General features: G+C 39.3%; 2 protein-coding genes across 2 annotated transcripts in view; both read left to right on the top strand.

Annotated features, from left to right (window-relative positions):
• The first annotated feature begins 1,206 nt into the window (after positions 1–1,206).
• Positions 1,207–3,908, top strand: hoxa13b (homeobox A13b). Its single transcript, XM_021585721.2, has 2 exons — positions 1,207–1,932; positions 2,232–3,908. The coding sequence occupies exons 1-2, from the start codon at positions 1,287–1,289 to the stop codon at positions 2,471–2,473; spliced, it is 888 nt and encodes a 295-aa protein (XP_021441396.1). The 5' UTR covers positions 1,207–1,286; the 3' UTR covers positions 2,474–3,908.
• A 7,325-nt stretch (positions 3,909–11,233) lies between these two features.
• Positions 11,234–13,268, top strand: part of hoxa11b (homeobox A11b) — a 3,870-nt gene continuing 1,835 nt past the window's right edge. Inside the window, exon 1 of the mRNA XM_036936745.1 lies at positions 11,234–12,126. Within this exon, the coding sequence (XP_036792640.1) occupies positions 11,493–12,126 (634 nt within the window). The 5' untranslated portion in view covers positions 11,234–11,492. The remainder of the gene's footprint in view (positions 12,127–13,268) is intronic.

Below are 13,268 nucleotides of genomic sequence, written 5' to 3'. Positions count from 1 at the left end.
AAGCTCACATGGACAAATGAATACATATCCCCCACCCCCAAGTCACTAAGAAATGCTATGGCCTTTACTGAAGAAGCGCAGAGGTTTCTTTAAACATCGACAAAAGATCACCAATGGGTTTATTCAACAATGTAGTTGTTTGTTTTCTCACCGCTCCTGAAGGAATTCAAGCCATACGGTCAGTGGTTGGATGACAACAACATCTCTGGCTAGACGGACTGCAACTAACTTTCAACTTGACCTTGTCCTTGGCCTCCAGCAGTCTAACCCATGTGTGAAAGAGCTCGCTGCCAAATAGTGTGCTAGCTGCTTTCTCTCGGTAGGTTATAAAGCCCATAAGAGACCGAACAGCAGCTAGAATAGCAGTGTGTTTCAGAATATTGCCGTGGCATGCATGGTTTACATTTCAGTGAGTTTTAAGCACAGACTATTCTTGATTTCCTTTACAGTTTGAATGACTGATATTTCTCCACCAAAGCATTTTAATGTAGTTTCACCTTCCTTGATATTTTCCTATTAGCTTAAAACAAGATGTATGCTACTTCGTGTATATATAAAACAAATGGGGGGATAAAACACGTATCTAACGGCATGTTGTTTCCAAGCTATTTGCAGCACGTTGTTTTCAAGCTCAGCGCATTCTGGTCAATTAGAAGGTCGTTTAAATGATTTTCCATACTCACACGGTGTAATAAAATAAATACAAAAATATAAATGAATGAATTAAATTTGTATCAACCCATATTTCGTACAAACTGCCTTGGCCATATAACTGTTGATAAATTGAAATGCGTAATGGCTGCATACATAAATCTGCGTCCACCGTATCTCCATTCTACTGTTTTTATCAGCATTTTGACAAAAAGGATTTAAATGTCAGTCTCCATCCATGTGATGTTTCCTCAGCAAAATGCTAGGCTATAAACCAAGAATGACATCAGACACATTCCAATAGATTAATTAATAACAACTATATGGAGTGTAAGCCTATGGTTGTCTGTATGATATCTCGAAACGGATCATCTTGTTTAAAACATGTGTCTTTTTCCTCCTAAATGCTATATTGTTTTAGAGTATAAACATTTTGGGCTTGGAGCTGCATTATCTGCAGTCTAGACGTTTATCAGCTCATTTGCATATCACGTGCCTGGCTTTGCCCAATAACCTTGCGATCTTTAGATCCACACAGGCGCGTGAATATCGGTTACTCTCCCAGATTCCGTATCTCTTTTTTCAGTCGTGGGGATTTTTTAAAAAGAGCTGGTTGTCTCGATGTAGGGCATGCTATGACAGCGTCATTACTTCTCCATTCGCGCTGGATTGACCCAGTCATGTTTCTGTATGATAACGGTTTGGATGAGATCAATAAAAACATGGAGGGGTTCACAGGAGGCAATTATGCAGCAAATCAGTGCAGGAATTTGTTGGCGCATCCGACGTCCCTGGCTCCAAGCACTACCTACACGTCGAGCGAGGTGCCAGTATCTGGCATGGGCGAAGCTGTCAAACAATGCAGCCCCTGTTCCGCAGCCCAAAGTTCATCAAATGCGTCCTTGCCTTATGGATACTTTGGCAGCAGCTACTACCCGTGTAGGATGTCACACGGCAGCGTCAAGTCCTGCGCGCAACCCTCCTCTGCCTATGGGGACAAATACATGGACACATCCATTTCAGGAGAGGAGTTCCCAGGGTCCAGGGCGAAGGAATTCGCTTTCTACCAAGGCTACTCCTCCAACCCTTACCAACCTGTCTCCAGCTATCTGGACGTCCCAGTGGTACCCACCCTCAGCGGACCCACCGAGCCCAGGCATGAGCCTCTTCTGCCAGTGGAGCCTTATCAGCCATGGGCTATCACCAATGGATGGAATGGTCAGGTTTACTGCGCTAAGGACCAGCCACAGTCAAACCATCTATGGAAATCGTCCATTCAAGGTATGGACTTATGGCTGGCTATACATTCTTAAATGTTTTCACAAGCTTATGCATATTTCAACATTATAAACCTCAGTTTATCAAAAGCAGAAACACCATAATTCGCCCTGCGTTGTTTTTCCTTTTACAATTTGCATATTAATAATTCGTTAGAAGAAACCGTCATCCATCTTGTCACCGTAATGTGAATTGTGGATAGACACGACAGATCCCATCGTTATAAGAAACTATACTACGGTTTTAGCAATTTTCCAGATGGTTCTAGGTTAATTAAGCATGTGTTTATGCTCTTCACACAGACACCGTATCTGGAGGGGATGGCAGCTCTATTCGACGTGGGAGGAAGAAGCGCGTGCCATACACCAAGGTACAGCTGAAAGAACTGGAGAGGGAGTATGCCGCCAATAAATTTATCACAAAGGACAAACGACGAAGGATATCTGATCAGTCAAACCTGACAGAGCGACAAGTGACTATCTGGTTTCAGAACAGGCGAGTAAAAGAGAAGAAGGTTGTCAACAAATTTAAGAGTCCCAGTTAGCTGTATATGGAACAACTGAAACAAAAAGACAGAAAAAGAAGAGACTTGAAGGTTGTTCAATGAAAATGAACTATATTATAATTTATTACACAATATAAGGCGTCTCCTTCTCGCCCGCCATGGGTTGGCTCTGTTTTTGGAGGTCCACTTGGCTTTTTTGTGTGTGTTTTTTTTTTGTCGTAATTAATTGAAACCATTCGATGTCCTGTGTTTGAAGGAAATGGGGAAATAACTTCCTCCTTGTTTATATATTCTATCTCATACTCTATTCGACGGACATATAGCTTTTATAATTTTCTACAAACTGTTCCCAATACGCTAAATAACTCATAGCCTAAAATATGACATCTCTACTCAGAACATAGCCTTCTGTAATTGGAAAAACCGTTTAAAAACTCAAATCTGTGTGGGACAATTGTATTTTAGCTCCATCAGAGTAAGAATTAATGACTCAAAAAATTGTGCAGCATTGATATTGAGGGTTTGAGATTATTCGTTGAATTTGAGTATACATTCCCTGAATTGATTGAACTATATTATAATTATTGATATTGAAATGTTGGTGAGAGCGCTACAGCGCGCAACCCGCAAATCGTTTATACCTACGAATATAATTTTAGAAGCTGAAACATTTCCCATCACGTAATGATTGAGCTATTAATTAGTACATTGCTTTACATTTACTTTATGCATTCTGTCAATATTCAGTTAATTAATTATAAACGATTAGATTGTTTTATTCTGTCTGAGTAGGCTACGTCTTTTTTTCCCATACAGTAATAATCATCTTAACTCTGTTTTTTACGCAACAATTTTCTGCGCCGTTATCATTGTTTGAAAATGCTGTATTTCGTTTTCTATCACAACAAATGGAAATACATCTGATTGCAATTAATGAACAGTTGCATTTAAAGTTTCCCCTGTTTTTGACTGCAAACATATAGCCAATAAGCTCTTCCCAATAAAAGTTGGAGAAACCCCGTTACTACGTTGTTCATATTTTTTCTCAGACAAATTTAAAGTCAGACTAGTAATGAGCATTTATTTTGCAGTAACGTTTTGTCGGGGACATTTTATTAGCTTTTTTAATTTAATTTCTTGAATTTAGGTAGGCTACAAGCCGATTAGACCTATGATTAGCGTTGATACAACGGGTCAAACAGCTTTCCATTTTGTCATTTTAATGTTGTAGAGGCTTGCAACATTGAGCCCTTATAATGCCATTAGGCTATTGAATGAGAAATGCCTTACTGATAATGATGAGATGACAATGTTGCCATCTGCTGCCGGATCTGCGTCATTGCATTTGATGAGTTCAGGTGTAGGCCTAACCATGGTCAAACTGAACGAAAATATAAACGCAACATGTAGTGTTGGTCCCCTGTTTCATGAGCTGAAGAAAAATATCTAATGAAATGTTCCATACACACAAAAAGCTTATATCTCTCAAATGTTTTTCAACAATTTGTTTACATCCCTATTAGTGAGCATTTCTCCTTTGCCAAGATGATGTATCCTGACAGGTGTGGCATATCAAGACGCTGATTTTACAGCATGACCATTGCACAGGTGCAACTTGTGCTGGGGACAATAAAAGGCCACTCTAAAACATGCAGTTTTGTCACATACACACAACACAATGCCACAGATGTCTCAAGTTTTGACAGAGCTTGCAATTGACATGCTTACTGCAGGAATGTCCACCAGAACTCTTGACAGAGAATTGAATGTTCATTTCTCTACCATAAATCACCTCCGTCATTTTAGAGAATTTGACAGTATGTCCAACTGGTCTCACAACTGCAGACCATGTGTCACGCCATCCCAGGACCTCCACATGAGGCGTTTTCATCGTCTTAGACCAGCCACCTGAACATCTGATGAAACTGGGAGTTTTTGTGTCTGTAATAATTCCCTTTTGTGGGGAAAAACTCCTTCTGATTGGCTACCCCAGTGGGTAGGCCTATGCCCTCCCAGGCCCACCCATGGCGGTCATGTGAAATCCATAGATTAGGGCCTACTGAATTTATTTCAGTTGACTGATTTCCTTATTATTAATTTAACTAGGCAGGTCAGTTAAGAACAAATTCTTATTTACAATGACGGCCTACACCCGGACGACGCTGGGCCAATTGTGCGCTGCCCTATGGGACTCCCAATAACGTCCGGTTGTGATACAGCCTGGATTCGAACCAGGGTGTCTGTAGTGACGCCTCTATTACTGAGATGCAGTGCCTTAGACTGCTGCTCCACTCGGGAACTGTAATTCAGGGAAATCGTTCAAATGGTTGCATGTTGTGTTTATATTTTTATTCAGTATATATTGATATATGCCTCCGACCATTGCCTAACCCATGCAGGTGAAAAACATGGAATGATACTTTATCCAAGATTTCTTCATGTGAGAAATGTTGCCGAATGGAAACGATTCACTATTGAGTACTATAGGAAATGTAAAGGCTTATCTTGATGTACGTAATATTTCTATGCTTGTCCTTAATATGGCAATAATAGCGAAATTGTCAATTTGTGTGTTAGAAAACAAAGAGTGAAACACATTCCAAAGGGAAATACACTTTTTTTTGTCTTCTCAATTGAGAACTTTAAATATGTAGTGCAGTCGTGGAAACCAATAGCTAGTACTGCCTTGTGGGTATTTTTTCTTCTTCTCCAAATAGGAATGAATGCACTGATTTAAATGTGGCTAATATTTGGCAATATTGCGTGCATGGTATTTAGTCATCTGATTACGTTTTGTTACAGACTCGTTAATGAATCTCCAACCTGGGCCTATATAGAAATCGACGGTTTTTCGATGCGCCCGTTGTTTTTTGAATCACTTTTAAAGGAAGGCAGACACTATTGTGGATATATGATCAAATGCTCAATCATTAAAATTCTTCTCAATATGTCCCATCTCCGTTCAGCCTATAACAACTTTGAATGTAATGCTATAAAAACTGGTCATTCTCAGAAATGCGAAGGGAATTAGTGTGGATAGACTATATACAACTTCATATCAATTCAGCAGAAAAGGGGTATAGCTGTTTTATGGATAAAATGACCGGAAAAACAAATATATAATTAAATAAATAGTTAAATATGAGAGATTATATGTTTAATCAATAGACTATACCTAAAATCAAAAGATGGGCAATATAAATGTTTTAATTTTTTTACAGTCATTATATATACAGCACTAATAACTATGACTGAAAGGAGGAATGTCAAATCAAACGTTCCAACTTAAGCTATACCGACTGGCGTCAAATTATACTCATAAAATGACACGCAGGCCTGTATCGTGCAATTAACACTTTTGTGAACTATTTACAGACATACTTTATGGTATGGTAGGAGCAGATCGACAGGCTACAGGAGGATGCGTCTCCACAGAACAGGGTCTTCATCAGGCTAAACATCACATGACAACATCACAATAACTAAATACAAACTATACATTATATAAGGGATAATCAACGAGGGGCTATGCTTCTATGGAAATAATGAACGAAATGGAAAGTGTGTTACACGACGTGCTAGCGAGTATTTTCCAGAGAACACAGAGCACCGAGTTGATTATCCCTTTTATACCATGGCTATAATTTAACACATTTGCCACTAGAAATGTGTTAGTTTGCCGCTATAAATGTGTTCAACATCCACTGAAGTAGCTAGCAAGTTAACTAAATAGCTACAGTAACGTTAGTTGCAGTGATAACCAAACAAACAGACTTCCTAGTTTAGCTAACCAAACCATCAGTCCTAGTGTGCTATTATGAAAATAGAATTCAACATTATTGTTTTCAATTCGACTTTTGCTTTCAAAAGCAGCTCAAACAAAACATGTACAAATATAGTCATTCAATTCTACCGTCCAAATATACTGTGCATTATAGGGAAATAATGCACGCTCTAGAATGCCCTTCAAGCCAATCAGAAAGGAGTATTCAACAATGCCATGGTATAAACAGTCCTAATGCAAAGACAACTCTATGGTAATTCATACATAACAAAATGTGTGTGCAAAAAAATACAAATACTGTGTAGTTACGTGAGTGATGCGTTCTTAAAAGTCAACATTCCATCTATCAGAAGACCCCCATGATGTAGAATACAAGGACTAATCACGTGGATAGCAACTATATATTTAAAAAATGACATGGGATAGGTATAGTAGTTCCAGGAAACAGGTTAAACCGATAGGAACAACTGTGTCCAGGAGGTGGATCCACGGCTCGTTTAAAAGGGCATGGCCCAAATCATCTCTTAAATGGATTGTTACTCAATGAGTTGGTTTTCAATGATAACATTGAGTTGATTATTTGGGCATTACATGTAAAGCATTCTAAAAGTGTGGATTGCAGTCACTTGTCCAGAGACTTATTTCAAGGTAAGGAAACAAATGTGTAAATATGTAAAATCACTGAACTGTCCTTTTATGCTACACCCACATTACCCAGTATGTCCCACCAAGGAAAGGTCCCGCTATAGGTGCGGGGTCGAGAGAAATTATGGCGCTGGACTTTGCAAGTCTGGACTGGAGCGTCTTGCATATATATAACCTGGGTCCTATTCACTGATAACCAAAGAGAAGAAAACAAACTGGAAAAAGGGAGAGGCTAACCTGAACTTGTCCAATAAAAAACACCCGTTTTCATTAGGAAAGGTTTTCAATTGCAGAACGTTTTGCTACGGTGTGCACGAATGGATACAATTCATGATTGTACTGTTTTTGCTGCCACCCAAAGGCTAATTTAACTGCAACACTTCAAGTGATTCAAGTGTACACTTGGGTGTGGTCTATAGTAGACAAGCAGAGGACTGTTCAGTTCCCTGCATGAGATAGATATAACTATAACAGTCAATGGAATACATCAGATCTCTTCTAAAAACCAGAAAGATCATTTAAATTAAAGGGGCAATGGGAATTCCAATTCATCCTTCCTATACTCTTGTTATATTCATATTCAGATTTTTCTAAATCATGCAATTAAAGTTTGACATTCAAGGGAGCAAGTCCGTACACATCAATTTAATTGAATCAGGAATACATACTCGTTTAAATAACTGTTGTAAACTTGTGTATGCTTGCCTTGGACATGTACAGTACCCATAGAACGAATACTCCTTACACATGTTGCCTTACAGCCTGGATTTTCAATGGATTGAATTAGAATATTCAGCAGCACATTAGTTATTGTCCAATTTCCAACACCAACCCAAAAACATAAGTCTTGCAATGACTGTTAACGGCGCTTTACCATGCAATTAAATGGCTCGGGGGTCCAGACACATTTCCGTTTTTTAAATGTGACGTTTTACACAAAGTAGGCCCCAGTCGATCAAATGATCAAATGCAATGCTACACAATACTCTCTTAGACAATAGGGTTCGAAAAGGGTTCTTCGGCTGTACCCATAGGAGAACACCTTTTGGTTCCAGGTAGAACCCTCTATAGAAAGGACTACATGGAATCCAAAGGGGTTCTGCCTGGAACCAAAAAGGGTTCTATTTAAAGGGTTCTCCTATGGGGACAGCCGAAGAACCCTTAAGTTGTAGAATCCGCCTTTTTTTAAAGAGTGTATAGTCATTATCATTATAATTAGTTATGGTAATAAAATAACAAGTATGCCTGCTAGAACTATTACTAATAGTAACTGTAGTAGTAATAATAATAATAATAATAATAGTCTATAATAAGAAAGAATGGTAGTTAATGGTGTGATTACAAATATGACGTTATTTTTTACAACGATTATAACCTTATAACTCAAGTAAATAATATCTAAGGGGTTCACATGTTGAATGGTTCGTCCCACACACAAAGCTGTCTTTTAAAATCCTGCTTCCAGGACTCTTGACTGCAAGTATGTCCTTAAACTATCCGAGACTTTAAGGAGGATGGATGGTGATGGGAGTTCCGCTTGTTGCAACAACATATCCAATGCATCCGGGGTTCTTATGGTACTGCCAACTAAAGCATCCTCGGTTACTCCCTTTTCGTTTCCATAAGCAGCTCTTGCCGTACATCTTCCATATAAGCATCTCTTGGCGTACGTCTTCTTTTATCATGATGTCTTTAGTGATGAGATGAGGTCTATCATGTTTATTTTCTCCTCTGTGCTATGCTTCTCCGGCTGTCAGCCGTCTCTTCTAAAGAGGCAGTATAGAGAGACATAAAGCTGTAATGTTCCCGCCACCCATCTCATCTACTGTAAAAAGGCAGTATAGAGAGACATTAAGCTGTGATGTTCCACATTTCCAAGTGCAAGGCACTTGTGTCGTAGAGATGTAGGCTAAACTCCCCCCACCCCAGCCTGAAGAAATGCTCGTAGGCATTTACTGCTATAAGCAGTAAAGCCTATAGCGCCTATACAGAAAAACAACATCTAAATGACATAAATATGAGGGCGCGCCAGTGGAAAAATGGCTCACACCCAAGTAGTGGTAAAGTACAAATGTGTTCTATTTAAAGTCAATGGCAATGGAGCGTGTAAGATACATAACTAAGTTACCACTTGTTCTATAACACCTGCCTCTCACATGTCGACGAGTTCTTAAATATCGAGACAATTCCATTTTAAAAGCAGCCTTCGTGGCTATGGGTATAGGCTTATTTCATTCGGCTAGATTGGAAAGGTAATCGAAAACACCACAATTGAATGTCAAATCACTGCAACATTTTAGAAAGTCACCAATATCTTTGGCATATAGCCTTGTTGATGAGCTTGGTGGAGTACATGTGTTCATCTTGAACGTGACCACCCATTTGTTGATCAGCCATGTTACATCTGAACAAAAAAGGTCAAACAAACAACTGGTATCAAATAGCTATATTTTTCATGTCATTTATTTTTCAAAAGTAAAGTTTAGCATCCTATTTTATTTGTTGACAACGTTTAATTCGAATTTATAGGCGTTTCATACCGAGTTTGAGAAAAGCTGCAATAGGCCTATCAAACAGTTAACGCGAATTAACCATTGAGACATTTGTCACGGTAATGAACGAATGAACTTCATCCGGGGCACAGGGCAGGGGTGTTTGTGGCCCCTTTCTCACAAATGGTGACCCTTTTCCTCCCCCGAACTTGAGTTCTGCAGCACGCAAAACGAGACTCACTGTGCAATCTGAAGAATGGGATACAACACACGAGATACTTTAGCATGGTTTAAAACCATTTTTAACCTATATGTAGTTAGCCTACGGGACTCATGTCATGCTCACAGAGAATACAACCATTAGGCTTTTGCCATAAAGTTGTATTATTTAACGAACCATTTAATCATTCAATATTTCGTAGCCTACAAATTACACACATTCCAACAATTCCAAGACATTACAGTCTCCATTTTACGCACAGGTTCTCACCTGGAGCCTTGTTTTGAGTCTCGTTTCATTGAACTTCATTGAATGCCATCTAGTCGTCTGGTGAGCACGCCAGCCGCAGCAGTCCCCACATGTCTGTTCTGACAATGGCAACTACACAGCCAACTGCAAAGTGCAATAAAACATGTCTGACTCGAGCTGATTTTGTTGGTTGGTGCTATATACCCTGAACTCTATTGTTGCATTTTAAAACACTAATGTCCGAACGTGTCCACTGATGCAGGTGATAGGAAAGAGAATGCATTACGCGCGTATGCTGCCATTCCATTCATGTATCGTACTCTCACTAGACTCTCAATAGTTTAGTTTATTATGAACCATAGTGTACTTTAGGCTATATGTGTATTAGAATATCCAAGAGATGTCCCATTTCCTGTAATGTTGGAAGCAATATTCATTTTTAGAGTGCCCCACAATAGTATTACAATCTGACGCTAGTCTTGCTATGCTACGGCCCTGCATCAAATTGTTTAGCCGTAAGAGATTGAGATTGAGACACGAGAGATTGTTTTGGTCAACAAGTGACAATTCTAACTTCGGATAGGCCTTATAGAAACTGATTCTGAATTTGCATAAAGCCTATCCATTTATATGCAGATAGAAATGGAAATGCGTCCAAATATATTGATATATAGAAACGGAAATGCGTCCAAATATATTGATATATAGAAACGGAAATGCGTCCAAATATATTGATATATAGAAACGGAAATGCGTCCAAATATATTGATATATAGAAACGGAAATGCGTCCAAATATATTGATATATAGAAACGGAAATGCGTCCAAATATATTGATATATAGAAATGGAAATGCGTCCAAATATATTGATATATAGAAACGGAAATGCGTACAAATATATTGATATAGCGCTAGATTAAGATGGGCTTTTGTATAATACAATTGTATTCTTCTTGCAGCCTTAGCCCACATGCTGTAGGCTAATATTACTACTAGCGTAATACATTAGTGGAAAATGCATAGTGGTTGTGGAAATATATTGACTCAGAGCCTTTTATGGCAAATAGAAGGCTCTGGGTTGTTCTGGTATAATTCATACACATTGTATTTTACCCATACACTTTACAATGCCTTGATGTGTCCACACAACAGCACATGCGCCTTATTGACCAATGTATGTTCCAGAGATAGAGAGAATATAACACATGAAAATCATATTCAGAAAGTATTAACACCAGGATTGTCGTTAATAACAAAGGTTATTCGCACATGCTGCCAACAAGGCCTTGATTTATCGTGACTTCAAAGGTGTGTGATATGAAATAATTTTCCAAATGTACAAGTAACCATACCAAATAATGTATTGGTATGATTACTTGTACATTTGGAAAATTATTTTATATCACACACTTGAATTAAGAAACGCATTCACTCATTGCAACGCATCAGTTGAACAGACGTATCTGTCCAGTTCTGCCCCTGGTCACATGACTGGCGCTCTGAGGAATGGATGGAGAACAAACTGCACGTCAGCTTCACGTCTTAGAATTTGTTGCTCAACGGATCTGCTTCAAAGTGACTGGAGCCTAGCAGCACATAGGAACGATGCGAATGGAGGGTTGGTAGACTATTAGAGTAGGCTACAGGCTACGCAAGATCGAATCATTATGGATTTTGATGAGCGGGTCCCAGTTGGGTCTAATATGTATTTGCCCGGCAGCTGCACCTATTACGTCTCGGGAACAGACTTCTCAAGCCTCCCTCCTTTTTTGTCCCACCAGAGTCAGTCTTCTTGTCCCATGACATATTCCTACCCATCCTCAACTCTGCCACAGCTTCCGTCTGTCAGAGAGGTAGCTTTCAGGGACTATCATGGCATTGGTAGCTCCAGTAAATGGCACCACCATAGGGGCGGTATGTCACACTGCTACCCCACTGAGGACACGGTGCATAGGGACTGTCTATCAAGCTCGACCTCCTTGGGGGAAATATTCACGAGAAATAACTCCAGTGATGTCTATCACACCAGCAGCTCCAATCCTACATCAAGTCTCCAGGGCAGTGTGAGTAGGAATGGAGTGTTACCGCAAGCCTTTGATCAGTTTTTCGATACTGCTCAAGGGAGCGCAGACACCACACCAACAAGCGAACACTCCGTGGACAGAACTGCCACCAAACAACCTATAGTTCCGGTGACCGGTTCCGACAAGTGCCGGGATAGAGAGGAGGGACCGCCGGGCGAGGTGAGCTGCAGCCCCGTGTCTTCTTCCGGCAACAATGAGGAGAAATATAGCGCCAGCGGTGAGTATAAAGACGACGTGCACCAGTTCTGTGAGAAAGTTTGCAATCTAACGCGCTGCTATTAAGGCGTTTATATGCTGTTTTATAAGCGCGTAAGGTTTATTGTGGGGCTGTAGATCTACCCCAACAAAAACGTTGTTATAAACGACAAGATCACGTGCTTGGAACTGAAATTGGCCGTGAAAGACAGAGAATTTCCCTTTCTAAAATATTCGAGCATTCTTTTTAGGCCTATTAGTTGTTCTAGACGCATAGCTTGGCTTACTTTTCATAACGTATCAAACGACTGCAACGACAACTTAATGAATTGATTGATTTATTGCAAAATTATATTTTTATACATTATAACTCAAGGACGTATTGAATATGTGCTGCATGTGTGCTGCATCCCCTATAACCTGAATGGTATATTGTTATTATAGTAATATAATCTTAGTGATATAGTATAAGGTGATAGGGTAAATAATTTAAAAAATGTAATAGATTTAATTGATTATTTAATATTTTTAGCCAGGAGGATAGTCCACTCAGTAACAATTGCCACCCACTGTGCACAGACGTCAGTTCAACGTCTAGTTTTGATTTACATTTGGTTGAGTTGTCAACTAACGTGAATTCAACATGAAAGCAACAAAACAATTCACCATGTCATTGGATTTTGGTTAGAAGTTGGGTGAAAAAGAATTCCCTTACGGTGATGACTTTTTGCAAATCCAATCAGTTTTTCACGTTGATTCAACGTCATCACATTGAATTTTTTGTTGTTGAAATGACGTGGAAACAACGTTGATTCAACGTCATCATATTTCATTTTTTGTTGTTGAAATGACGTGGAAACAACGTTGATTCAACCAGTTTTTGTACAGTGGGCACTGTTTTCCAGGGAGTCCTGGGATCCATCAAATCTATAAAAACATACCCATTACATAGAAAATGTGTAGAAAGCACAGCATACACCGTAGAATACATTAGGCTAGTATACACCGCGCTAGAAAGCGTTTACCACTGCGTTTTTGTAATGATGTTCCGTTTGGGAGGTGTTTGATGTTGTCCAGAGGTGTTATTATTGGGGCCATTGCTTTTTACCACCCGTCATTTCCATATACTGAACTCTAAGATAATATTTAGGGCATAATGTACCC

The sequence above is a fragment of the Oncorhynchus mykiss genome, chromosome 2 (assembly GCF_013265735.2).
Source record: "Oncorhynchus mykiss isolate Arlee chromosome 2, USDA_OmykA_1.1, whole genome shotgun sequence".
Classification (NCBI taxonomy): Eukaryota; Metazoa; Chordata; class Actinopteri; order Salmoniformes; family Salmonidae; genus Oncorhynchus; species Oncorhynchus mykiss.
The sequence above is the reverse complement of the archived record's forward strand: the minus strand, read 5'-3'. Positions and strand labels throughout refer to the sequence as shown.